At 43.3% G+C, this 27514-nt stretch overlaps 1 protein-coding gene across 1 annotated transcript in view; it reads right to left on the minus strand.

Annotated features, from left to right (window-relative positions):
* THSD4 (thrombospondin type 1 domain containing 4) overlaps window positions 1-27514 on the minus strand; it is an 898709-nt gene that overhangs the window by 788998 nt on the left and 82197 nt on the right. The window contains exons 2-3 of the mRNA XM_088445395.1: window positions 6777-6902; window positions 4964-5033 (exon numbers count right to left, since the gene is read on the minus strand). Of these exons, the coding sequence (XP_088301521.1) occupies window positions 4964-5033; window positions 6777-6805 (99 nt within the window). The 5' untranslated portion in view covers window positions 6806-6902. The remainder of the gene's footprint in view (window positions 1-4963; window positions 5034-6776; window positions 6903-27514) is intronic.

Here is a 27514-nt window from a genome sequence, read left to right on the forward strand (position 1 = left end):
TTTACTATTTGACACTCCGATTAGTGTTGGTTCTATTATGACATAACACTATGCCTGTTGGTTGGATATACCTCACAAGACAGTGCGGACAGCGTTTGTATTGAGCGCTGCTTAGCAACTGGACTTGGTGGTATGTGTCACTTCCCGTTTGTGTGTGCGTTCCAGCGGGTGGAACGCACTGCACTTCCGGTTAGCGGCGCTGTTTTTGTTGCTTTATGCAACAGGTTTGTATGATACCACATGCTGGAGAGCCACTGGTGTTACATATATGAGGGGGACATGTACCCTATTTTATTCTGTGAGTAACAGCAACATCGTTAATGTAGTTGAAATGTATGTTATATTGCTTCCATTTCCTGTTTTTGTGTTGGGAGTGGAGCTTGTCTGATTAGAGTGGCTATTTAGGTGGTTGGAGGATTATTGGTTTATGGGCTCCTGTGTTGGGTATCTTTGCTGCGGTCTGTTTGTCTTGACAAAGGTCCTTGCCGGACCGAAACGTCGACTCGTGGTATGTGATCATTAAAAAAAAAATTCTACTATTTGGTGAGTGCCCATTCTATGTCAAACATTATATATATATATATATATAACCTGCATAAGAACGGCACTCAGAGATGACAATAAAGCAAAAATCAATAGCGTGTAATGGATCCATTACACACTATTGATTTTTGCTTTACTGTCATCTCCAAGTTCTTTATGCAGGTTGTATGAAAATTCTAATGTGCACCAAAGCAACTTGACTAGATTACTGGGAGGAAGACTGTGGATGGTTTATATATCAATCTATATATCAGGGTTGCCTACCCTCCCGATTCGGACGGGCCTCCCGGTAAACGGATGCAGCTCCCGGCCCCCCAGAAAGGCAGGCAAGCCTCCCGACTGCCGCCGAGTCCCCTCTGGCCCCCCCGCGAATGCCTATCAAACTCCTGCAGCGGGGGTGACGCGACTTCGTTTTGGCTCCACACCCTGCTTCACAATGCCTGTTTTATAGGCATTGTGTAGCGGGGTGGGGCCAAAATGACGCTATCGCGTGGCCCCATCCCATCACACCCGCAAATGGAATCTGCCCGGCCATGCCCCCTTTTGCCGGCTACGCCCCCTGCCCTGCCGATCTGGCTGCTCCCTCCCGGAAGGAGCAGCCAGTTAGGAGGCAAATATGCTATATATACTGTATATCTATATATCTCAGGGACATGCAGTCAGGGGAGGCAGAGATTTGATATACAAATGATTAGAATAATACAAAGAAGATATTTAGAATTTATAAACATCTTCTATGTTTATTGTAATAATTTTTATCGTTAACACCAGCTTTGTGGATCTCGATGGGACTGCAGAGAGATGAGAGAAGAGGCAGCAACAGCTCAGCCTCGATTCTGTATAGTCAGACTGTATAGGCAATAAGCAGCCCAGAGACAGCTAATAGAGGCATGCCTCTGAGTATGGGGAGCGAGCCTGGAGCACCGATGGACACCTTGGATATGTCATGTGACCAGGAAGTGCACTGCAGTGTTTAGAGAATGAGCTCAGTCAGCAGAAGCAAGAGAAGACACAGTGATGCACAGTGGCATACACAGGATTTTGAAAGGGGGGTTTCCAAATAATCAGGTGCCGTCAAAAAGGGTGTGTGGCCTCACTGTAAAGGGTGTGGTCTCACAATAAGGCACGTGGCCTCAAGCGGAAAGACTATCTTATGACTAAATGACATTAACATAATGTTCCAGATTTCCTAGTCGGTACCCAGGTGTATTTATTACTGGCTGACACATGTTAAAATATCTACAGATGGTGCTAATAATTTAATTTGTGATACTGAGAAGAACATGCAGCACTTGAACATTCTATTATATTACTATTTCTATTGTGCCCATGGCGTGGGTTGGGAAGGGGGGGGTTTCCAGGCAGCCAGAAACCCCCCTGCGTTTACCTATGATGCATGTCTGAGAATCAATAGATCAATATATAATCAAGATTCAGATTTATATATATAACTGTTTACAATGTTAAAATGGGAGCTGCAGAAGAAATTTAATAATTTTACATTTAGAAACACTTCAAAAGATACCAACTTGGCACAAGTTTAGTCAGAAATCTGTAATATCTGTGGGAAAAATTCTTGGCACTTCATTAAAAAAACATGCAAAAGCATGTACGCTCTAATACGATGTCAGAAAGATTCACTGCTCGAAAACGGAACATAAAGATTATTCTAATCTATTGTTTATGCAAGATAAAAATTATTCTTACTCCTATTCACATTTTTATTTCTTTAGTAGATTTACTGCTATTCTGTGCTTCCAAAATATATTTTCTGTATATAGAATATGCGGTTTGTTTAGTTTTTCATACAGCATTTCCTTCAATTCAGGGTGTAAATATCCAGTACTGTAAGTTTAAATGTTTTTTAAATTTTTAAAGTGACATAAAAAACAAAGCTTGATTTAACCTAAATAAATTTGTTCATTTAATTTGCACACTCAACTTGTGTAATATGTTAGTTATAAATCTGTACACATAATGTCTTTAATAAATAGACCATATCCAGTAGCTTCAAACTGAAAACAAAAAATAATAGATTTTCACTTTGTAAATTCCATTTTATACAGCACTGAGAGCTGAACGATTGTTCCTAAAAAAAATTTGCAACATATCATAAGCAAGAACTCATGTCAAATTTGAGTTTCACCGATAAGAAATTTAACATGCACCCACGTATATATCGGTCTAGCAGGGTTCAATCAGAATTCCTGGCCCTTAATATATATCTGTAGATGTACTTTTCAGCCCTGAAGACTAAAGCTGAAGAATTAAATAACAATATGCAACCGCTATTTAATAACTTCTGTCAACATTGAACATATCTTATATATAAAATTCATTGGTCTGTTTGTTTGTCTATCTGTCTGGTTATGCATTTGGACACCTCTGCACCGATTGGGATGAAACCAACGTGAGGCGGTCCAGGTGGATCCTGGCCAGGTTTTAGGGGGGTTATGGTCCCAGTTGGACCTCCCGTTGGTGTACGCTGGGCAGAACTTTGACCCGGGGAGTCTGTTCTGAGCCTTCCACTGGATGGATTTGGACATTGGATCCCAGAAGACATACTAGGGGGTTAAGGTCCTGGCTGGCCCTCCCGTTGGTGTACGCTGGGCAGAATTTTGACCCGGGGGACGCTGGGCAGAACTTTGACATGGGGAGCCTGTTCTGGGAATTCCACTGGACGGATTTGGATGAAACTTCACAGAGGGGTGGCAATTTGTCTGGGATGCCTAATGGGTTTTTTGGGATCCCAGTCAAATCTCACAGAAGAGTGAACCAGGCAGAACTTTTACCCAGGGAGCCTGTTCTGGGCTTTCTACTGTATGGAAGTGGAGGACATCACATAATTTGGACAAAAATTTCACAGAGTGATAACATTGGATCCCAGACGACATACTTGGGGGTTGAGGTCCTGGTCGGACCTCCCGTTGGAGTACGCTGGGCAGAACTTTGACCTGGGGAGCTTGTTCTGGGCCTTCCACTGGATGTATTTGGATGAAAACTTCACAGAGGGGAGGCAATTGATTTGGAATGCCTAATGGAGTGGTTGGGATCCCGGTCGGACTTCACGGCGGAGTACGCTGGGCAGAACTTAACCCAGGGTGCCTGTCCTGGGCCTTACTTTGGAAGGATTTGGACAACATCACATAATAAAATGTAATAACTAGAAGATTTAAACCCAGGCAATGCCAGGTACTTCAGCTAGTAAACCTATAAATATAATAACCTTTTTTTGCTACTGCTTTGATACACTGTTTGTAAGCCTTCGTGTCTCCCAGTGAAAATGTGCAGGGTCTGGGCAGGGGTGCCAAGAAGGGGGGGGGCAGGTACTAATTACCCGGGTTTGTAAGTGGGGCCCGGAGGGGACCCAGGTCAGCAGCTAAAGGGGGACATTAACTCCCGTTCCTCCCCACTCCTCTCGGCACCTCTGCTTATTGCACATTCATGAGAAGGGAGTCTCCCTCTTGCGCTTAATCATAAGACTACCGGAGGTGACGCTGTACAGTAAACAGCACCATGTCTCTGCACTGACACCAGATGTTTCCTCTAGAAGCTCCCTTTAACAGTGCATGCCCGTCGCCTGTCACTTAAACGTCTGTCACCAGCAATACAGAAGGTCCATGGCATGATGTTTCGAAATACCTGAAGCAGTACCTGAACCCTGAAAACTCAGCAGGGAGTGATGGGCCGGCAAGGAAGAAGAAAAAGAAGAGACCAGAGGGTAAGTGGTGAGACAGGTACAGGGGGTGGCTGCTATTGAGGACATGTACCAGTGTGTGTTAGCATCTGTATTCACATCCTAATGATATAATTAGTTCTTCAGACTTAAACAGATTGTGGCTCTTCTAGTAGCAGATGCTGAGCCAGTTAAATGCAGATGCTGAGCCACTTAATATGTCACTTAAATGCACTGTGTATGCAATAACTGCAAGGTCCCTGCTCTAACAGCCAGTGGGAGCAACTATCCTGTCCTTTAAATTGTAGTTTGCATTTAGACTGCATCATTTGATCATGTTGCAGTAGGATTGCATTAATTTTACCAACACAGAGGGGGCGTGACTTCACCTCCCGGAATTGTCCATGCCCCCTGTACCCAGGCCTGTCTCAGCTCTTGATGGCCCTGGGTCTGGGCATTGCTTCATTTCCTATTCTGTATTTGGGAATTTTGGTTAATACTGTATGTATAAATAAGGGAAACATGGAATTAAGTTGGTAACTATTACTACCCGAATAGGTGCCTCTTAATCAGGTTAAACTATATAATTTCAAAAGTTTAAAGATATTATCTCTACAGTTATCCAATAAAACTATATTTAATTCAATTAGACCTTATTTTTAATGACAGCTAACCCCGTACCAACTTTTGTTACTAGGGAAACAGAGACAAATAATGGATGATAAAATACTGGAGAATTCTTACCTTTCTGTGATCAATTGACAGCTGTGAGAAAACCAACTGAAATCCTAACAATACTATGGAGCTGACCAATCTGCAAAGAAAAACAGAGTCAGTAATGTAAAGATAACTTAATATTTACTACAACATTCCAGCTGCATACCAGTACACTGACTAGTGAGTACAGATGCTAGATTCCTTCAGAATGACGTCTCCTTGCAATGTATATCTGTATTTATATAATTAATGTAGGGAAATATATCTAGTGCACAGTGGGGTCGTGTACAGTATAATCCTTACTGGCTATTAGTTGCTTTTCATAGTGACAAAATATCTATAATTATCACAGCAAATTACAGTAAGTTAATAACCATATCCAAAGTTTTACATATAGATATAGTCATACTTATTGGGTTGAAAATATATTAAAATACATAAGAAAACATAGTAGCTAAAAAGATTTAGGGGGCTATTCAATAAAATGAGAAGATGACATATCACTCAATCATAGTGAATCTTAATAACATTAATTGAAGTAGTGACAGGGTTGGTGGAACACGGTAAGCCTGTTAACTGCATCAGGTGGTTGTGTGCCATTACACCTTCCTAGCTCCCTGCTTGGCATCAGAGCAAGGGCAGGAGGACGATGTTGTTGTACATTTGTAGGGACACCTCATTCACTCATGCACTATGAAGTACCAAATTGTATATCACGGTGCATGTGCTGACCCAGGAGCTGGAGAATTCAGCACCGGACGTTTGTTGAATATCTATGGATGATGTGTATTACCACAGTCTGTTATGGTTGGAAAATGACAGCATGTCATGGTGATAATCAAATAGTTATCTGGCATGTTGGAAAATTCAGTTAATAAGGGACGGCAAATGACCACTATTAGCATGTGTGTGGCATATACTACATTCTAATAGAACCTAGTCATTCTGAAAAACATTTGGATCTCATCTGGCTCACGTGTCCATATTGGCCACTGAACTGTTTGCCTTATAATGAGGGCTATGCTGTATATTACAGCAAAATAAGACGTGTGATAACAGTATCCTATGGAGATAGAGACATGCACAAGATTGTGCTAATGTGAGTGTTGCTTGGTACGTAAAACAACTGTTAACTGTAGGCTGTGGCTAAGAAGTAGTTAGTATTAAAAATTTAGATTAGTTTTAAGGTGCCCACACACATAGCGATTTTTTACCCGATCTTGCCGATTCCGACACATTGGAACGACAGATCGGGTAAAAAATGCCCAAATCGTGAGTCCCCACTCACGACCACTATGCGTTCGCGCCCCCGCAGGTCGCACATTGCATCGTCAGATCTGCCGTGCTGTAAGGCAGATCTGGCAATCTAGGACACAATGCACTATAAAAAAAATTCTGGCTGCAGGAGATCGGATGAAGATTGGACAGCATATCGTGTGCAGACATGTGCTGAGCTGCCGGGGAGAATTTCAAGGGAAATCGGACACACCGTCTGATCGTAAGTATATCGCTATGTCTGTGGGCACCATAAGTTGGTATGATTACAGGCTTGTTTTGCAATTTGATCTGACAGGTTTACAATAAAAATACTTACAAAACTTGTAAAACTACTGGTACAATAGCAGTAAAGTGTCCTAAAATAGAGTCTGCATGGCTATTTCTGTGTACCTACCTATTCAAAACAAATTAGTAAAGGGGAAAAAAAAAACCAGCTGTAATGAAATTATATTTCCATGGTTTTTGGAAGTGTGACATGTTTAATGCATTTGAAGTCATACACCATTACTTAAACAAAACTGCTAGAATAACACGTCCACAGCAATAATGGTGAGCAACTCACCGTAAAGATACAATCAAACTGTCAACCATGTTCCTAGGAAATGAAGAACCACTCAAGTGTGAATAAGCTTCCTGAACGTGGATAGTGTAGTTTTGTTCTGCAGACAAGGAATTCCTGCCTGTAACACTAAAAAACAAAAACATATATTAAATTTAGACAAATATATCAAATGCATTGAACCTGCACAGTTATCAGTAAAATAAGAGTACCAATCTAAAAATACTAAAACATTAATACAATAAACGGGCAGCACAGATGGTGTAATGGTAGCATTACTGCCTCACAGCACTGAGGTCGTGGGTTCAATTCCCACCACGGCCCTAACTGTGTGGAGTTTGTATTTTCTACCTGTGCTTGCGTGGGTTTCCTCCGGGTACTCCGGTTTCCTCCCACACTCCAAAAATATACTGGTAGGTTAATTGGCTCCCAACAAATATTAACCCTAGTGTGTATGTGTGTGCATGTGATAGGGAACATAGATTGTAAGCTCCACTGGGGCAGGGATTGATGTGAATGGCCAACTATTCTCTGTAAAGCGCTGCGGAATATGTGTGCTCTATATAAATAACTGGTAATAAATAAATAAACAGCTTTAGCGATGTGGCAACAAAACAAAAATAGCTTACTCTTTGGTGTCATTCCAGCTGAAGTAGTCACTAAACTGCTGCCATTCCCATTTCTAGCGGATATATCATTTAAGGAGATATCATACATTATAAAAATGTTCGCTAAAAATTAAAGATAATTACACTATACACTGTGGGTAGTATTTAGATTTAATGCTACCCTGCCTAGGCATTATGAGTGAACAGAGAAGTACTGGCTTAATGGGATACAGGGGAAATCCCCAGTGGCTCCACTGCATGAGGGGTTACCCCCTTTCTCTAGGGAGTGCAGCAGGTGAGAAGCAAGTACGACTTCCAATTGAACTGCTGTTTAGAAAATGACACTATCTGGCTGATGTGATCTGCTGACTTGAGGCCAAGGGATTTCAAAAAAGAGATTTAAGTGTACAAAGCAGTGCTGCTCTGTGGAGCTACTGTGACATCTGTATATTTACAAGCACCAAAGGAAAACGAATTGTATTCCGTGGGCTGTCCACATGTTCTCTAATGACTGGCCCCTTCAATGGCACACTGCCACATGGGGGTCAATCATTGCATTCTCCTGGTAGGCCCTTCGTGACCCCGGCACACTGCCACATGGGTGTCAATCATTGCATTCTCCTGGTAGGCCCCTCGTGACCCCGGCACACTGCCACATGGGTGTCAATCATTGCATTCTCCTGCTTCTCCTGGTAGGACCAGTGTTTATCATATGTGCACTCAAGAAATATTACAAATCAAGATTTTGAATCAGATCATTTTTTATGCGCTATGTGATACATTTGTATCTATGTAGCTTCTTGCTATGCTAATTCAGCCTGTGTATTTATACACACAGTGTTTGGATTTGTTTCAGCAATTATAATTGCCATATGACAACTTGCATTAGCCATTTGTTTTTATACAACTGCATTCTTATTTTTATTTTGTATTCTTTTTAATATATGTATAGGCTAGCATGTGTTTGTACTAATAAACGAATGTGTTAAGTATACTCTCCAGCGCAGATTTTTTTTGGCTTCTTATTCATTGTTTCATGATGTAAGCAACACCTCATATTATTCTGCTGCAGGAGGGTATTGCAAATTTCCCAGCAAGTGAGGATCAGGTGCTGAGAGTTATTAATTGTTTAACCAAATCAATGAAATGATTCATTTAGCATGGAGTGTGTTATAAAACATTTCTTGCTGGCCAAGTAAGAGAACTTCTAGTCTGAGGCTGCATGCTTCAAAAGTCACTGTGTGCAAGAACCAAATAATCAAATATTTACTTTAATTATATTTTCTGCAAAGGTTTCTTTACTGAAGACAATAACACAGTACAGTTGCCAAGTATGCTAATAAATGTACATATGTAAAAAAAAGGTACAGAATATGCATTTACTTTATCTGAATATTCACAAATCAAGCAAATTAAATTAAAATCAGCCTTATATATTAAAACATGGGCAGATAGATTTTATACCTTAACTCATTTTCAAATATGTATTTAGATTTCAACATTTATCTAGATTAACCACGAGGCTCAGCACTAGAACAGGGCGGCTTTCTCAGGACTGTGGACCTCATTCAGAGTCGGTCGTTGCGGCCGCACGGTCGTACGCCACCGATGTTCGCTAAACTACGCATGCGTAAAATTCGCAATGCGCGTGCGCAAACTAGCTGTTAAGATCGGAAATATCGCTCTCCTTGAACTTGGCCAGGTCGTTAGTTTGAGTGACAGGATGAGGCGTTTGTGGGTGGTAACAGGGGAAGGTGCTTGTGAACGGGGGAGTGGACATCCGAACGCAGGCGTGCCTGACTATGCAAACGGCGCTTTATGGGAGTGCATAATTAATAAGGTAGTGTCATAGCACACGTGACATGGGAGGTTTTTACACTGACTTGATCGTAGAGCTTAAGAGAGGGTATGGTCAACCTTAAGCTCTATGGCCAGTTCCGATGGTTCCTGATGGTCTCGATTAATCCTTATATGCCCGGAGATGACGTGTAATGCATACGAGAAGGGGGGGTATTTTTTGTCTTACGGCCACATCCTCCCGTTGGTCGGCCAGCTAACGATCCGATCTTAAGGACGCAACTTGCGAGTGCATCATTTGCATATCCGGTTCCTTTTCCCTTACGACCGTGCGGCCGCAACGACCGACTCTGAATGAGGTCCTGTATGTGAGGGACAAATCATTAGCCCTTTCCAATATTATGCCCCCTAATGCCTACTACAACCAGATAGACTCCGCCTCTGCAGAGAATCCAAGCCCACTGCTATAGGTAGAATAAGCAAAGTGTTCATTAAATTTCATGCAACTTAAGTGACATGGTGATGCAGTGAAGTTGTCCCAGACTCCCTAGGGACTAGGACACCCTCCCGGATTCCGATTCTCTTTCTTATGAGATGGGCAGGGCACACTAACATCACACAGTGCAGCCTAGACTGATTATGTAAATCGCATCACCACACAGCAGGGGAAAGGGAGTGATGAGGCAACTTGTCTAATCACACTCACCCACACTTGCACCATGGTCCAAAAAATAGGCAAGTTTGTATAAAATCCAATACAATTAAAATGGTATATGATCAATAATATAATGTAGAAAGGTATAATAACAAATATGTACAAAAAACCCTTGTTGCCCTAGATCAGGGCCGCAACTGGGGGGGGGGCTAGAGGTGCACATGCACAGGGTGCCAGAATGCAGGGGGTGAAGAACACCCCATGCAGTCTTGCGGTGACTTGGGGGCTACAGATTCCATGCGGACCAGCAGTCCGCATGGGCTCTGCTGAAAACGGCCATTCAAAAATGGCCGCTGCCAAGGAGGAGACAGATGCTAGAGGTCCTACTGGACCTCTAGTGTCTGTTAGGCCAGCGCAATGCACATAGCGTTCCCAGAAGTATCGGTAACGCTGGCGCTGCAGGGAGAAGATGAAGAACGCTGCATCTTCTTCTTTGAAACCCCCTGGCAATGAGCATAAATCCCATGGCAACGAGCATGAAACCCCATGGCAACGAGCATGAAACCCCATGGCAACGAGCATGAAACCCCATGGCAACGAGCATGAAACCCCCTGGCCACGAGCATGAAACCCCCTGGCAACGAGCATGAAACCCCCTGGCAACGAGCATGAAACCCCCTGGCAACAAGCATGAAACCCCCTGGCAACGAGCATGAAACCCCCTGGCAACGAGCATGGAACCTCTGGTAATGAGCATAAAACCCCTGACAACTAGCAGATAATTTTAAAGTAATTAGAAACCTTACTGTGAGGCATAAAATGGTGTTGGGCAAATATGTAAGTGGCACTTTGGTAATAGGCATTACAGTTGGTGGCATAATGTGTAATGGGCATTACGGTGTGTGGAATAATGTAAGTCACTACACCAGGGACGTCTGACTAGTGCACTGCCTTATGGAGGAGAAAGGACAAAATCCAGGTACGGGAAGGGAGGGGGGGCAAAATTACTGCCTTGCACTGGGTGACAGATATCCTAGTTTCGGCCCTGCCTAGATATATGCTTTCCTTGACTTACAGGGTTGGCCCTGACCAATTTGGGGTTTACAGAAATTGGGTAACTGCACAGCGAGTGCAAAGCAGTGGCGCAAGGCAGGTGGTGAGATGGAGAATTAACTTTTGAGGTGGGTAGAGAACCAGGGGTCACGTCAGAGAAGTGTGTGTTGAGCTCCTCCAATGAGGATTCAGCACAGGTTCCGATGGATGGGCAGACCAACCTGGTGGCTTTGTGCTGCTCCTGCTCCGTTAGTGTAGCAACCTCTACCCAGCCTGCCCCTGGGCGCCTCCCTCTAGAGCTAGGTTACTTTAGGCAAGAGCCTAAGTTGCCTATGCCCAGGGTCGGCCCTTTTGACCTCCAAAAACCCCAGCCATTTTATAGCATATGTGTATACCAGGTGATTAGGTCATCACAGTCCTTGCTGGACTCAGAAGAATATCCCCTGATACATCCCTCTCACAGTAGTAACCCAATTACATGGTGCAAGCACTGGCCTGAACATTTAATTCCAATAACAGTGTATATCATAAAAACTCTTTTTCAATGATCTATGGTTTGAAAAACAGTGACAGTTAGAAGCTGATTGCTTGGTTCTTTAGCTCTACCCACTTTATCTCTCTCCACGACTTAGTACATCTATCTTAATCATACTTGCCTACCCTCCCGATTTGGTCTGGAGCCTCCCGAAAATCGGGTGCAGCTCCCGACCTCCCGGGAAGGCAGGCAAGTCTCCCGGGCACCAGTGACCCGTCCGCCCCCCTGCACTCACCATAAAAATCCCGGCTGTGGAGGGGCCAGTGACGCGATTCACGCTGAATCGCGTCATCACGGCCCCGCCCCCTGCCTCACAATGCCTTTAAAAACGGCATTGTGAAGAGGGGGCGGAGCCGTGATGACGCGATCGCGCTGCCACACCCCCATGCTCCGCCCCAAAAGTTCATCATCGTCTGGCCACGCCCCCTTTTCACTGCAACCCGCCCCCCGCCGAGAAGCCCGACAGCTCCCTCCCGGAAGGAGGGAGTGAAATGTCGGCATGTATGATCTTAATATGTGTTATGTGCAATATGTTATTGTTATACTAAAGGACATAACCTTATATATTTTGTGCAAAAACAATGGATAACAGACTGACAATTTGGGCAAGGAAATGTTTGTGAAAACTTGGCTTAACCTAATCATTGGATGCACAATTAGAGGTAATGTGAGCACTGTCAGCAATGGATTGCTGTGCATCTTCACTGCAGTAAGAATGTGATGTGAAAAACATGATCATCACAATATAAAATAATGGTATGAATAGTAAGGAGGAAGAGATAATGAAGAAAACATGTTGAAACCGCTATACAAACAAGTCCTATTCTAGCAAGCAGACACCCAGGCATATATGCTGACATTCTATAGACAAGCACAGAAGAGACTGTACCTTTATGTTATTATAATGTTAGCCTTCATTGACAGAAGCTGTAATTTAAAGAAAAAAATAGCAGGTATAACTCCTTTACTACTTTCTATCTAAAGCCCCATACACACTGATTCATTTGAACGATAATGATATCTTTGAATGATGTATCGTTCTAATCATCCAGTGTGTATGCACTTACAGATGAACGATGTGTGCTCCCACGGGTCGTTAACAATATCCCCAGTTGTCTGCACATGCAGTCCAAGCTGGAGATATCGTTACCAAAGCCTTGCTGCCCCGTTACCCTACCCCCGCCGTACTTCGTCACTGGTCGGCATCGACAAGTGTGCGGTGTGGGCCCCCTGGACCAAGGAGCCCATGAGCACTGCACACCCTACACCCATTATAAATATGCTCCTGTATACACACACACACACACTACTTATGTGAGTGCTAGAAGGCTTAATTATCATTATGGCTTTACTTGCATGGTTTAATTTAATTGTTTAGTTGCTTTGGATATTAAAAAAAGGTTTTTGATCCCCTATTCTTTGATTGCAGGAAATAAAAAAAGGATAGTGATTTCTTGCTTACCAGTAAAAGAAAGAGAGCATAGGATTTCTTCTGCATGATCAGTATTTTATCTACATGCTGGGTCAGCAATAGGCTTTTCTGACTTCGAAAAAAAACTTTTATATTGCTTGTGTGATGAGGGCAGTGAAGTTTTTTAGCGTTTTAATAATTAATGGTGAGATACTGTAAATGATGGGCAATTACATCCCATTCAGAAGCACGTAGAGACAAAAAAGTGTTGCTCTCTATGCAGTTCACAAAAAGTGGTTGACCAATATAAAATAAAACATAACTTTTATTAATATCTCAGTAATAAATAAGCAGCAAAATAATAATAAAAAAAAATAATTCCTCGGAATTATATATACAGACAGTACAAATAAAGTGTCAAGACATAGACATCAGTGAGTAACAAATTCTAAAAACTCGTCAAGTCTCCCTGGGTCTCTGATGAGGGATGTTTTTCCTTCTTTCTTTTTGTACACGCAGGCCGTTGCCAGCCTGTTTAATCCCAATATATCTGAAGCAAATATTCTATTCATTATTTAAATAACTAATATCAGGTTATACGTAACATAAATATATAAACTCGCAACGCGTTTAACCAGAATTATATACCTTTTAAATCATTTGGATAATTTTCTTTCATAAGGATAATGATGCACACAAAATCTTATAAGTAAAATGTTTTTATATTCATCAAATCAATCTTCATAAAATCAATGCTTGTTAAAATACAATATAGACGATACAAAGATGAGAGAGGGAAAGAGAGAGAAAATGGCTGCTGTTAGATTATGTGTGGGGGTTGTTGGGGCCCTTGTCCTATTGTTCAAACCGCATGGTCTCTGAACACAAACTCCATTTTGAATGTCACAAAACTCACATAATGTTATAACTTCTGTAAATCATATATCCATTAATGATCATAATTATAATAAACCTATCTGAACTATACAACACCAAAACTGGGTAGAGTTATAACTATGATCACAAGACTAGTAATTCACAACTTCCATTGAATCAAGCACATGATTCAATGGGGAAACGTGGAGCACATGGAATTTCCTTTGTTCACACCACATGGAGATAGCCATCTTTAACAAACTTCAGACTACCTTTCACACAGTAATTATTACTTATACCAAATCTATTTGAACTATAAAATCCAAAAGCTATGATAATACATAACTTCACAATACTATCACAATATGGCTAGCAATCCGCAACTCCCATGGAACCACAACCAGTAGCCGAATTCAACCTGAAATATTCACATTCCATACTACAATATTTCAACCAGATTCCATTATATAATGTTTCAGAAAGTATAAACTACTAAACAGTGTACATTACTTATAAACTTATTACAATGTAATTGACCACTACCGAATTTCGGGTTCCTTCATCACCAGCTGACATCAAACAATAATATATCTACAAATTGCAATATTTTTCCCAATTTCCATCTTAATCTTAACTACACAATGTTACAGTCAGACCACAAGAATACAACACACACTAAACCTATCTTTCTCAGACTATGCTATTGTTCAAGCACATGGTGGATCGTATGAACGAGCTACAGTCTCCATTAAACACATGTGAGTAGACAAAGACTACATGATATCATCCACTGTATGCATTGCTACATATTCTACATTACAGAGTCACCCATATAGCTTGCTGTTAGAAATTCACTTCACTATTGAATGTTAACCCAGCCTTTTCCGAAACTACAATACAAACTTGTTACACATATAGTCTACTACAGATTGAGACAAACTTGCTACAAATACACTAACCATCCAAGGCATATTCAAAGCAGTACAGCTTGATAACCTTGCTGTTAATCACCATACTGATTACTATATAAATCAATACAAACTATCTATATAAACTATAAACAGATTAATACAAACTTGTTACAAATACCCCTATAGGCCAACTAATGTACAGTTTACTTAGCCATTATGAGTAGATATCTCCAGGCCTCCTGGGGAATGAAGCTACATTTTGGCCTCCTTCCGGGGGTGGGGGAGGGGGGGGGGGGGAGTCTGCTCTGCCTGTGTCTCTGGTGTCTCCTTGCAAGAATGTGTGTTTCTCCTTGCAAGATTGTGTGTGCAGGCTCCAAGTCTGTGTGCCTGTATCTGTGTGAGACCCTTTGTCTGATCTCTGTGAGAATCCAACCGTTTTCCTATTACCTGATAGGTGTGTTCAAAAAGGGGGTGTTTCAATCCTTTACTTTGAAACTCATTTCCAGTCACCTGTGAGGAGGCTTCAAGTTGAAAAAGCCTCTTGCCGGGGGTATGCTGTGGAGTGTAAACACCTTAACAAATGCTAATTAGATTGTAGTTTCAGTTAGCCATCTCTATTGATTGGACTGGAATCTGTGTAAACTTGTTTTGGGGCCTGACTCTCTCTGGAATATGTGAATGACACATATATATATATATTTGATTCTAATTGTATAAGGAATTATTATTATTGATTTTAATATACACACTGTAACAGTCTCTAATTGAAAATGTTTATTAAATGATTAATTGTAGTGTGACCCCTATCCTCAATGGGTAGCACAGACGGTGTAATGGTTAGCAATACTGCCTCATAGCACTGAGGTCATGGGTTCGATTCCCACCACTACCCTACCTGTGCGGAGTTTGTATATTCTCCCTGTGCTTGCGTGGGTTTTCTCCGAGTGCTCCGGTTTCCTCCCACACTCCAAAAATATACTGTCAGGCTAATTGGCTCCCACAAACATTAACCCTAGTGTGCGTGTGTAGATGTGGTAGGGAATATAGGGCCTGATTCAGAGCCGGACGCAATTTGCGGACGGTCGTTCAGGAAAAGGGGGTGGCTATTCAAATGAACCGTTCGCTCTTTGCGGTCTGTTCACGCCTCTATGTCTGAACGAGCGAAACAAAACTTGCGGTCGTTTTTTGTAAAAATACGCCACCTGGCCGCTCGCATCCTACGTCATGTCCGCTATTTATTAGATTAATCGAGTACATCGACCAGCGTATGAACAGCTCGCTATTCTTGGTTTTTGCTACCACAATCTTGCGAGCAGTTCTGGCTATAAAATAACCCAGTGACGTGGTCAATGATGCTGCTGTTTTAATTATGCACACCCATAAAACACCCGTTTTGACCTTTAAGCATGCCTGCGTTAGGATCTCCACTCCCCGTTTTCAAGGACCTTCCCCCGTTACCACCCACATACGCCTCATTCTGTCACTCAAATTATCAGGCATTCGCTATTTTGCGAGCACATGAATTTCGACAACACTGGCTGGTTCGAGCATGCGTATAACGATCCGTACGCATGCGCAGTTGGGCAAACATCGCTCGGAGCGAACGAGCGGCCGCTTACGAGCGGCTCTGAATCAGGCCCATAGATTGTAAGCTCCACTGGGGCAGGGACTGATGTGAATGGCCAAATATTCTCTGTAAAGTGCTGTGGAATATATGTGTGTGCTATATAACTGGTAATAAACAATATAATATATGATATTCGTTGGCTTTGTTTTTAATGGATTCTGATAGCCAATAGGGCATGTATTTTATATTGCAAGGTCAGTGCTTGCAATTGTTCTTATTTATGGTATGTTATGCCGATTGTTGCTAGGCAACGTGTTTGCTGTGAAAGCCCTCACAGGCAGACGCCGGCTGATGATGTCATGAGATCAGCAACGTCCAGGTCTGGCGCGCAGCTCCGGAGGTCTGAAGCTGGCGTACTGCAGGTTAGTGTGATTGCAATCATCACTGTGGCTATATAAGTTTGTTCTGGGGTTATTTGTTTGTAAACTGCTGTCCCTGATGAAGGAGGAAACCCCAAAACGTTGGAATGAATGAAGGACCATTTTAAAGTCTAAAGTAAGACTATTGAGTGCCGCTCTGATTGCCTATGTATATTGAGTACACTCTGGGAGGGCACCGTAGCAAGCTGCAAGTTTAAACCACCATGCGAGAGCCGCGTGTATATGGGGGAATATTATATATATTTTGGGTTATATATACACATATATAACCCAACTCAAGCATCTCACACTCACTTTCAAAGCACCGAATCCTCTCCCATTTACATCTCTCTGACCTCATGTCCATTCACACATCTGCCTGCCCACTTCATTCCACAACTGACGCGGGCATACTGCAGGTGGCTATATATGAAAAAGCCCATGGGTTCAGAGTTTTGACTCCCCAGTATAACTATTGACTACCTCATGCTGAGTATCTGATTTATTTTCTCTATCAGTGTTTTTTATGATGGCTTTTCACCTTGATATGGGACATAATTAAATGTTTTTGCTATTTTTCTAAATGGTGTGCTGGCTAAATTTTTATACCTTGTGACTAACAAGCAGTGGATGGAGGATTTGCTATATTATATATATATATATATATATTTGTGACAGGGACAGCAGCAGGACTTCACTGGTTTAAATGTGGAACAGCAGTTGAACATCAATCCAGTCCAGGTTTTCTTTAAGGTCAAAGATGAACTGCAGCTAGGCTACTAATTAGTAGCACCTGTTAGCTAGCTTTAGAAATGGTGTTTGTGCACAGGTATGATGATCCTGATGGTGAAGTAGTCGCCCAGGTTATAGGCCTGGGGGTGACTAGTGTTAGGGATCCTGGACTTGTGAGTCCACTAAAAGAACTGTATTACTGTATATATACACACAAACACACTATGTAGACAAAAGTAATTGGACACTGATAGCAAAGAGATCAACAAGATTTTATTCACGTCAGTACTTTGTAGGTCCACCAAGTGTAATGATTACTGCAGACACCCTTCTTGGCAAACTGTCCACAAGTTCCTGGACAACAGCAGGCGGTATGTTTTGCCATTCTGCCTTAAGTACAGTGACCAACTGTGACACTGAAGAAGGTCGAATTGGCCTAGAATGCACCCGTCGCTCCAATTCGTCCCAGAGGTACTCAATGGGGTTAGGATCTGGACTCTGAGTCCATCCGGGTTACCAAATTTTCTGTATACCAGTCGAGTGTCACCCAGGAAACATGACAGGTGGCATTGTCGCCCTCCTAAAAACATTTGTTGTTTCCATAGAACTGCAAGTGCATGGACTTTCCTACAAAGTGTTCTTGTTGAAACTGCCACATTAGTGGCCATTTGGAACTCGTGTACTGTCTCATCGTGATGGGTTCAGGGTTAGGGAGTAAGTGTACAGTATGGAGTGTAGTGTTAGGGACACTCTTACTACATAGGTGAGAGAGAGAGGAAAATGTGTTACTACACAGATGAGGATGGGGAATGTTAAATGTGTTACTAGGTGAGATGGAAATAGAAACAGTAAATATCTAAGGCCGCGTACACACTGGGCCATATCCATGAATATGTTCATATCGTCCAGTGTGTATTATGCACACTGACAAACGATGCGCGCTTCCGTGGGGCAATAATGATATCACCAGTGGGTTGTACATACAGCTTAATCTGGGGATATCGTTAACATCATTCGTTGTGGCTATCATCGTTAAGTGTAGATGCACTTACAGATACCGGCACCCCCGCCAGGCCCGCCACTAATGACATCACCCCGCACAAACATTGTCCAGTTTGTACAGGCCTTAAGGCAGGGCTCGACAAATCCCAGGCGCCAGGTCGCCATGGCGACTAAGATTTTTAGTCCTGGCGACCGGGATTTCCATGCCCCCCACCACCACTGCCGCAGGGAAGCTCCTGCCGGGCGCCCGCTGAAATGCTACCGGCGGACGTCCGACTCCCCGCAGCAGCACCTGGAGCTCACTCCTGAGCTCCGGTGTACGGCTCCCCCCACGGGCATTATTGGAGAGCGGCAGATAGCAGCAGACGCAGGATCGTAGCCTAAGGTAAGTATTCTGGGGGGGGGGTTTGTGTGTGTGTGCACGGCACACAGAGGGGTTTTAGAACTGTGGGCACTATTAAAGGGGGCTTAATACTGGGGGCACTATTAGAGGGGTCTTAGTATTGGGGGCACTATTAGAGGGGGCTTACTACTGGGGGTACTATTGCAGGGGGCTTAGTACTGGGGGCACTATTACAAGGGGCTTACTACTGGGGGCAATATTTCAAGGGGATTACTACTGGGGGCACTAATACAGGGGGCACTATTTCAAGGGGCTTACTACTGGGGCACTAATACAGAGGGCTTACGACTGGGAGCACTATTTCAAGGGGCTTACTACTTGGGGCACTAATATGGGGGCTTACGACTGGGAGCACTATTTCAAGGGGCTTACTACTTGGGGCACTAATATGGGGGCTTACTACAGGGGGCACTATTTCAAGGGGCTTACTACTGGGGTGCTAATACAGGGGGCTTACTACTGGGGGCACTATTACAGGGGGCTTACTACTGGGGGCACTATTACAGGGGGCTTACTACTGGGGGCACTATTTCAAGGGGCTTACTACTGGGGTGCACTATTACAGGGGGCTTACTCCTGGGGTGCACTATTACAAGGGGCTTACTACTGGGTGCACTTACAAGGGGCTTACTACTGGGGGCACTATTACAGGGAGCTTACTACTGGGGGCACTATTGCACGGGGCTTACTACTAGGTTGAGGGGCACTGAAAGGGCATGTGTGGTGGTCTATACAAGCTTTCATATATTTTGGTAATGGACAATGGTCTGGCTCCTAAACTTTTAAGATGGCTCCTAGATTTTACAAAAATTTGTTGAGCCCTGCGTTAAGGTCTACCCGGGTGAAACCAAGTACATCTGCTAATATAAATATATATATAAATAAAATCAAATGTCCTGATTGACTGACTCATCAATGCCCAGCACATACCACTGTACATAGAAACATGAAAATCATTGTGTATATTCCTTCCATGACGTAGTTACCCACTAAGAAGGACATTTTCAAAATGTAACTCCTAAGGGGGTGAAAAGGGCTAATGTTTCCTCCCCCTATGCAATGTGTTGCCTGAGTCATTGTGGTTGCAGCACAGTTCAGAATTCAAACACCAACGGTCAACCCAAGTGCTGCCAAATATCACTGGCAATTGGTGTGGCTCCCCCTATTTGACTAGTGAGAGAAGGGAATGTGTTACTAATGAGGTGCGAGAGGAAAATAAGTTACAACAGCAGTGAGGAGGGAATGTGTTACTACCGAGGTGCGAGAGGAAAATAAGTTACAACAGCAGTGAGGAGGGAATGTGTTACTACCGAGGTGATGGAGGGGATGGTCTTACTACAGATGTGATGGAGGGGAATGTTACTACACAGGTATGGGAGGGGAATGTGTTACTACACAGGTATGGGAGGGGAATGCGTTACTACACAGGTGAGGGGAGGGAAAAGTCAAATGTGTTACAACTGGGTGAGGGAAGGGACTGTGTTACAACACGGGCAAGAGAGGGTAATGTGTTACTACAGGTATGAGTGTAGGACTGCATTACTACACAGGTGAGGGAGTGGAATATGGAAAGTGTTAGAACACGGGCGAGGGAGAGAAATGTGTTACTACAGAGGTGCGGGAGAAGAATGTATTAGTAAACAGGTGAGGGAAGGTAGTGTCTTACTATATATATTAGGGATGTGCGCCGGACCATTTGTGCTGGATTTGGATTTGGCTCCAATTCATCGTCCGGCTTTGAATTTGCCAAACCGTCGTGACTGGTTTTGAATTTGGATTTTTTTTTTTAAATTTACAAAAAAAGGTAAAATCATATAAGTTGGGCTTCTATTTTTTTCTTAAGAGTTGTATTAAACTCAATAAAATTAATTTCCAGTTACGTACAGTCAATTTAGACCACCTCACAGCTCACAATATTGTTTTCACCATTATTGGCCAAAGGCTGCAATGAGCTGGCTGATTACTAAGCGACAGAGCAGCGGCACAGACAACACAGTTTAAAGCACATCTATGAAACATTGCCACACAGCAGTAGCAGAAATGAAAGGTAGTGCAAGATGGAATTGTCCTTGGGCCCTCCCACCCAGCCAGTGGGGTACAGCCAGCAGAGTCACAGTACAGTACTTGTAAACATGTGGGCTACAGCCCAAGGAGTCACAGTGCTTGTATAGATATACAGTACACAGTGGGATACAGCACAAAAAAGACAGTTTTTAAAAAAGCTTTTATTAATTTAAAAAAATATATATATATTTAACTTTTTACACTGGAGCAGATGGGCATGAGTACAGTGCAGCATACATCAGCATGCCTTGTACACACAGCCATTTGAGAGTCTATACACAACCACTTTAACCAGCAGAGTAGCGCAGCATACATCAGCGTTAGTGTGCCCTCTATACACAGTCACATAACAGCACAGCCACTTGTTATCACATAACAGCACAGCCACTTGTTATGAGTCTGGACACAGGCTACTACAGCCAGTTTAATCAGCAGAGTAGCGCAGCATACATCAACGTGAGGTGTGCCCTCTACAGTCACTTAACAGCACAGCCACTAGTCTAAGTCTGTACACAGCCACCTTATTGCAGAGCAGTACGCAGTGTGCGTGCAGAGTAAGAAATGGCACCAAGACCCAGTCGCGGCGCCTGATATAGAACCAAGTCTCGCCAGAATCTGACCTCGGGAGGATGACGTTTCGCCTCGAAGTGGGATCTAAGGCCCTCATTCAGACCCACTCGCAAGCGGGCGCACGTACGTTAGGCGTACGTACAAAATTATTTAAATTCAATGGCTCGCTCGTATTTTCTTTTGCATCTAAAAATCCTCCCTAAACTCAGGCGACTCCTCCTCTAACTAACGAGCGTGCGAAATAGCGAGCGTACATCCCCGAAATGGCTTGAAGGGAACGCACGCACAAGTGAAACCGGAAGTGGCCTTGTCAGATGTCGATTACCTGCTCCTTTATTCTGCCTACCTCCATCAATCGTATCATGCCAATCAATGTATCAATTAGCTTAATTGTTGTTTTTTTTTCAACACAATGCAAGAAACTTTACTCTTGTCCGTGTTTGTGTTTACCCGCAGAATACGTACGGATGGAACATTCGCTTTTATTGTTCAAAAAACATGTGAACCACAATTAAACAATTGTTCTATTGCTGTGGATCCTCGCATATTTTCCGGGGTTCATTTATTTATTTAAATTTGCAAACACATGTCACTGCATCAAGCCTATCATAACTCTCCAGAGATTTCTGGCCCTGTTGAACGCATGACTCATACACTAACCAATAAAATTGCTCCTGTTAATTTCCAAAATACATTAGCCAATCAGAAATTTATTGCACACTTTATCAAAAATGTTTTGTATGAAAAACTCCATTGCCATCATGAGAGCCTCCGCATTCACCAGGCGCGAGCTGCTGGTGCTTACGGAGGTGATGGATCGCCGTATCACCAGCCAGCCTCCACCCATCACCAACCGGCAGAAGCGCTCCGCGTATGCAGAGGCACGGTCCCGCCTGCGGTCCTTAGGTTCACGCCGCAACATCGGGCAGCTGGAGCGCAGGTGGTCAGACCTGCAACGGCGAACGCCCCGCTTGCTGGCATGCTTTCGCATGCAGATCCTGGAAAGTAAGTGTTATGTATTGTGGTTTTCATGTTTGTGTTTGTGGGGCAAACTGCGTGTGCATGTTTTCCTGTCTGTCCTATTTATTATTTGTCCTCATATCTGCGTGTGCATGTTTTCCTGTCTGTCCTATTTATTATTTGTCCTCATATCTGCGTGTGCATGTTTTCCCTCTATTTCTGTTTTTTTCATTCTACTCCTATTTGCATGTTTTTTGTTGTTGTTTTTTTTTTTTTTTATTTGGGCCCAGGATTTGCCCAGAAACTAACCTCAATTTGTTTGACATATTTTAGGAGGACAGCCAAGACTACGCCATCACCGTCCGGCCAGACGGCGTTCCCGGCCACTATCCCCAATCCCCAGCCAACACTCCACCCCAAATATTTCCCCTATACCCCACTCCTCCCCAGCCTTCCAAGACCCTCTCCCGGAACTGTCGGGCCTCCTTCCCCTCCGTCCCACTTCCCCCTCTCCTCCACCCACCCCTCTTCCAATTACCCCCTCCCCGGAGTCCGTCATTACCCCTCCCCGTTCTTTGGGGAATGAAGGCTCCTCCGAGGAAGAACATGGAGGGACTTCCGGAGCTCCCGTTTTGGCTCCCGGTATGTTTTTCTTTCACATTTTTTTTAACCACAAACTGTTTGTATGTAATCATCGTGCCTTTATTCGTGCTTGTTTGGTTTACTTTTGGTGATTTAGCAGTTTGCCTTTACCTCTTCCTGCTGATTTCAACATACACATATCACACCTGTGGGAATTTGTACATAGGCCTTGTATTTTTGGCAGCACCGCCTTTTTGTTTTGTTTTGTTTTTTTTAGGTTTAGGAGTGATTTCGTTGTGTTTTTGTTTTTTTAATGTGGATTCCCTATTGTTTTATTAATCCACACACTTTTCTCACCCACAGAGGAACAGAGGCGTCGACAAGAGGTGGACGAATGTGTTGGCCAGATGCGCCAACATGTCATTGGCATTCTTGTGGGCCTTGACCGGCTGTCTGGCATCCTTCGCCAGTAGTTTTTTTTGTTTATTTTCGTTTTCTAAATAAATTTTTTTGTTCTAATATACGTTCTGGCTCATTCTTTTTTTCCAAAACAAAAATAGTTTTCCCTGACATAAGTAGACTGTTCCTGCAAGGATTTCCCTTTTTTAAAAGTTAGATTGTGTTTTGTATTTGTATGTTAAACAGCCACAAGAAACACATAACAGTAACAATGTCATTTCCCTTTTTGGGTGTAGTGTCAATTAGATATTTCGACATTTTACAGGTTCCTAGTTGGTGTGCAAGCTGCTTAGGCCAATCTTCAAAATCCAAAGGTTTGGACAGGCTTCCTTTTGGTGTGGGTTGGGAACCTGAAAACATATTTCAGTTTACATCAACTGGTGTCAGTACTGGATTACCCCTTAGTCAAATGTAAGGTGTGTTAACCTGGTTACACTTGCTGTTAACGTCCAAAAAAAGGAAGACCATTTCACTCTCCAAACATTTATTCACAACATAAATGAGAAATCAAAGTGGTCACTCCCAAAAAAAAAAAACAGTTATAATCTCAAATACAACACATACAAATAAAATATTTACATAAAAAAAACAATCAAGAACTGGTTGACGAAGGACCATGCCAACATGATTCCACAAACATGGCGTTGCGATATGGGTTCCAGAATATATGCCCAAAATCACCAGATCCAGGTTTGGTAAGGGTAGCAGGAAGTAGTGAGCGTTGGAGTGGCAAAGATTTTGTGAACAAACAGAAGATGGTGAAAAAAATAAAAATAAATTAGATGTTCGCAAACAAACACAAACACATTAGGTATAAACACTGTAGTTTTGGTCAAACTTACCTAAAAAATCTGGCCACCACATCATCGCGTATGGCCCCCCCACATACTGACCTCCGACCAACCTCGGGGGGGCCATCCTCAGGTAAGGCATCCTCTGGCTGCATTGGGACACCACTCCTTATGGCGATGTTGTGAAATATCCCACACAGGACCACAATTTTCGACACCATATCCGGCAAATACATGAGCTCGCCACCAGAGCGGTGGAGGCATCTGAATCGGCCTTTTAAAAGGCCGATACAGCGCTCCACCACTTGCCTGGTGGCTGTAAGTGCGGAATTATACTCACTTTGTGGGCCTGGTGTGGGAGCCAAATAAGGAGTGAGCAGCCAGGACATGCAAGGGTATCCACTGTCTCCTGTGAAAAATAAGAGACAACATCAGGAACACTGTGTATCAAGCTTAACATTGTTATGTACTAAAGGTCTCCACTTACCCAGAAGCCACGCATCGCCAGCTTGTAGGTTGTTTAATTTGTGCCATATCCCTGATTGCCGGATGACGAAGGAGTCATGTGCACTTCCTGGTAATTTTGCATTCAGGGACAGGATCTGGAGGGAGGCATCACATACCACCATTACATTCAGGGAGTGATAGTGTTTCCTGTTTCGAAATATGGCCTCCAGCCGTGCTGGAGGCTGAAGTGGTATGTGAGTACCATCCACAACCCCTATGATGTGTGGGAAGCCAGCTATTTGGTAAAAATTGGCCTTGGCCACACTAAGGGCACCCATATCCAAAGGCATTTGAATAAAATGATGGAGGTGCTTGAAAAGTGCCTCCATCACTGCCCTCAGGATCCGGGAAAAGGAGGATTGGGAGATGCCCGCCACTATTCCCACCGTTGTTTGAAACGATCCTGAGGCACAGAAATGTAACACAGCCATAAATTGCGTCAGTGGTGGTATTGCTGTTGGACTGTCAATTTGCCGCTCAAGATCACTTTCTATTAATGAGAGAGTGTCTATGATGATTTTGGGAGGTAGACGGTAGCGTCTTAAAACCTCATCATCGGGCATTCCAGAAAGGGTGACACGTGTTCGAAATATCTGGGGCCTTGCATGCCTACGCCTGGGATGAGATTGAGGTTGGTCGGCTTCCGGGAGCATGGCCAGAACAATCCGCCCCAGATCAACCTGAAATTCAAAGATTTCAAAGTAAGGCTTTTGACCCACCCCAAAACTATATTAAAACAACTTTGCTTGATGATACCATCCATTGCTGCTTACATGCCGGGGTATTGTCATGATACGTCCAAACTGAAAATAAACACCAAAATTACTTGACACATTTCACTCTGGGCATTTTTGTTTAAAAATTTTGTGCTAGACCAAAGTTAAAATATGCCAAACACCCATTTAGCAAAACCGCAAAATGACAGTTAACACAGTACATCAAAACGGGTCGAAATGTTGGCTCAAAAAGCGAAAGATAAACCACCAAAAAGTTAGAATGATTATTAAGCTGTTTAAAATGCGCTAATTAGTTCGCTAATACAAGTCACAAGAGTAACTACTAAAAATGCGCTAATTAGTTCGCTAATACAAGTCACAAGAGTAACTACTAAAAATGCGCTAATTAGTTCGCTAATACAAGATAAAAAATGGACTTACCAAGAGCAAATATCTAAGATGCAAAATCAAAAGGTCTTTGGGGTCGAAAATAAACAAAATCTAAAATAGAAAAAATTAGGGATCCAAAAATTACAAAATATACGAAACACAATGAAACAACAACTGAACAAAAGTTAGACTTCACAAAACTTACCAAATCAAGAAACGAGGTCCCAAAAATATAAACCAACAAAGATAACGGAAAAAAAAACGCAAATCTAACCAACAAACGAATCTCCAACCGCCAACTCCTTTCTACGCAATCAATAAACTCCAGCCAAGATAACCTCCAACAATCCAAAAACGCCACCTCGACTTGAGACACACCAAGCCATAAATAGTGTTTTGTTTCCCGCACAAATTAAGGAGGGATCATAGGGCCGCACAATCAATGATGCGGCCGCAAAATAAGGACGCATGTATAAATACGTCACGAAAACACATTCAAATTCTGGTGTATTTCTTGTTTGGACCTCAGACATGGCGACAGACCAGGGAAAAAATGGCCAAGAGTCAGGCGGTAAGTCTTTCATGCATTTTCTATCAACGATTAATTTGAAACATAAGATTAGGCAAGTTGTGATTTTGTGAATTCTGTAAATTTACACAAATAGGTGAGGAGGATGACATGGAAGAGGCTGCTGGGCCCAGTATTCCGGCCAAAGCGGGCAAAAAAAAAAGGCAGCCACATTTCACAAGAAAGGAGATGGAGGTTTTGATCCAGAAGTGTGTGGACATCCTGCCACAGGCAGACAGGAATATGAGTCTAAGCCAGAAGTAGAGAATGTGGGAAGAGGTAGCCGTTGCTGTCAATAGAGTGGGTGATTATGTCAGGAAATTGGACTATGGAAGAAATACTTTGAGGATATTTCTTTTCAAATTACCGTATATACTCGAGTATAAGTCGACCCGAATATAAGCCGAGGTACCTAATTTTACCACAAAAAACTGGGAAAAAAACTTATTGACTTGAGTATAAGCCTAGGGTGGGAAATGCAGCAGCTACTGGTAGTAATCCCTCCCCTGGTACTGCCCCCAGTAGTAATATTCCCCCTCTGGTAGTGCCCCCAGTAGTAATACCCCCCTGGTAGTGCCCCCAGTAGTAATACCCCCCTGGTAGTGCCCCTAGCAGTAATCCCCCCCTGGTACTGCCCCCAGTAGTAATCCCCCCCCTGGTACTGCCCCCAGTAGTAATCCCCCCCTGGTACTGCCCCCAGTAGCAATATCTCCCCCTGGTAGTGCCCCCAGTAGCAATATCTCCCCCTGGTAGTGCCCCCAGTATTAATCCCCCCTGGTAGTGCCCCCAGTATTAATCCCCCTGGTAGTGCCCCCAGTAGTAATCCCCCCCTGGTAGTGCCCCCAGTAGTAATCCCCCCTGGTAGTGCCCCCAGTAGTAATCCCCCCCTGGTAGTGCCCCCAGTAGTAATCCCCCCCTGGTACTGCCCCCAGTAATAATACCCCCCTGGTAGTGCCCCCAGTAGCAATATCTCCCCCTGGTAGTGCCCCCAGTAGCAATATCTCCCCCTGGTAGTGCCCCCAGTAGCAATATCCCCCCCTGGTAGTGCCCCCAGTAGCAATATCCCCCCCTGGTAGTGCCCCCAGTAGCAATATCCCCCCCTGGTAGTGCCCCCAGTAGCAATATCCCCCCCTGGTACTGCCCCCAGTATTAATCCCCCCCTGGT

The sequence above is a fragment of the Taudactylus pleione genome, unplaced genomic scaffold (genome assembly GCF_031769625.1).
Source record: "Taudactylus pleione unplaced genomic scaffold, aTauple2 ptg000019l, whole genome shotgun sequence".
In the NCBI taxonomy this organism is placed as follows: domain Eukaryota; kingdom Metazoa; phylum Chordata; class Amphibia; order Anura; family Myobatrachidae; genus Taudactylus; species Taudactylus pleione.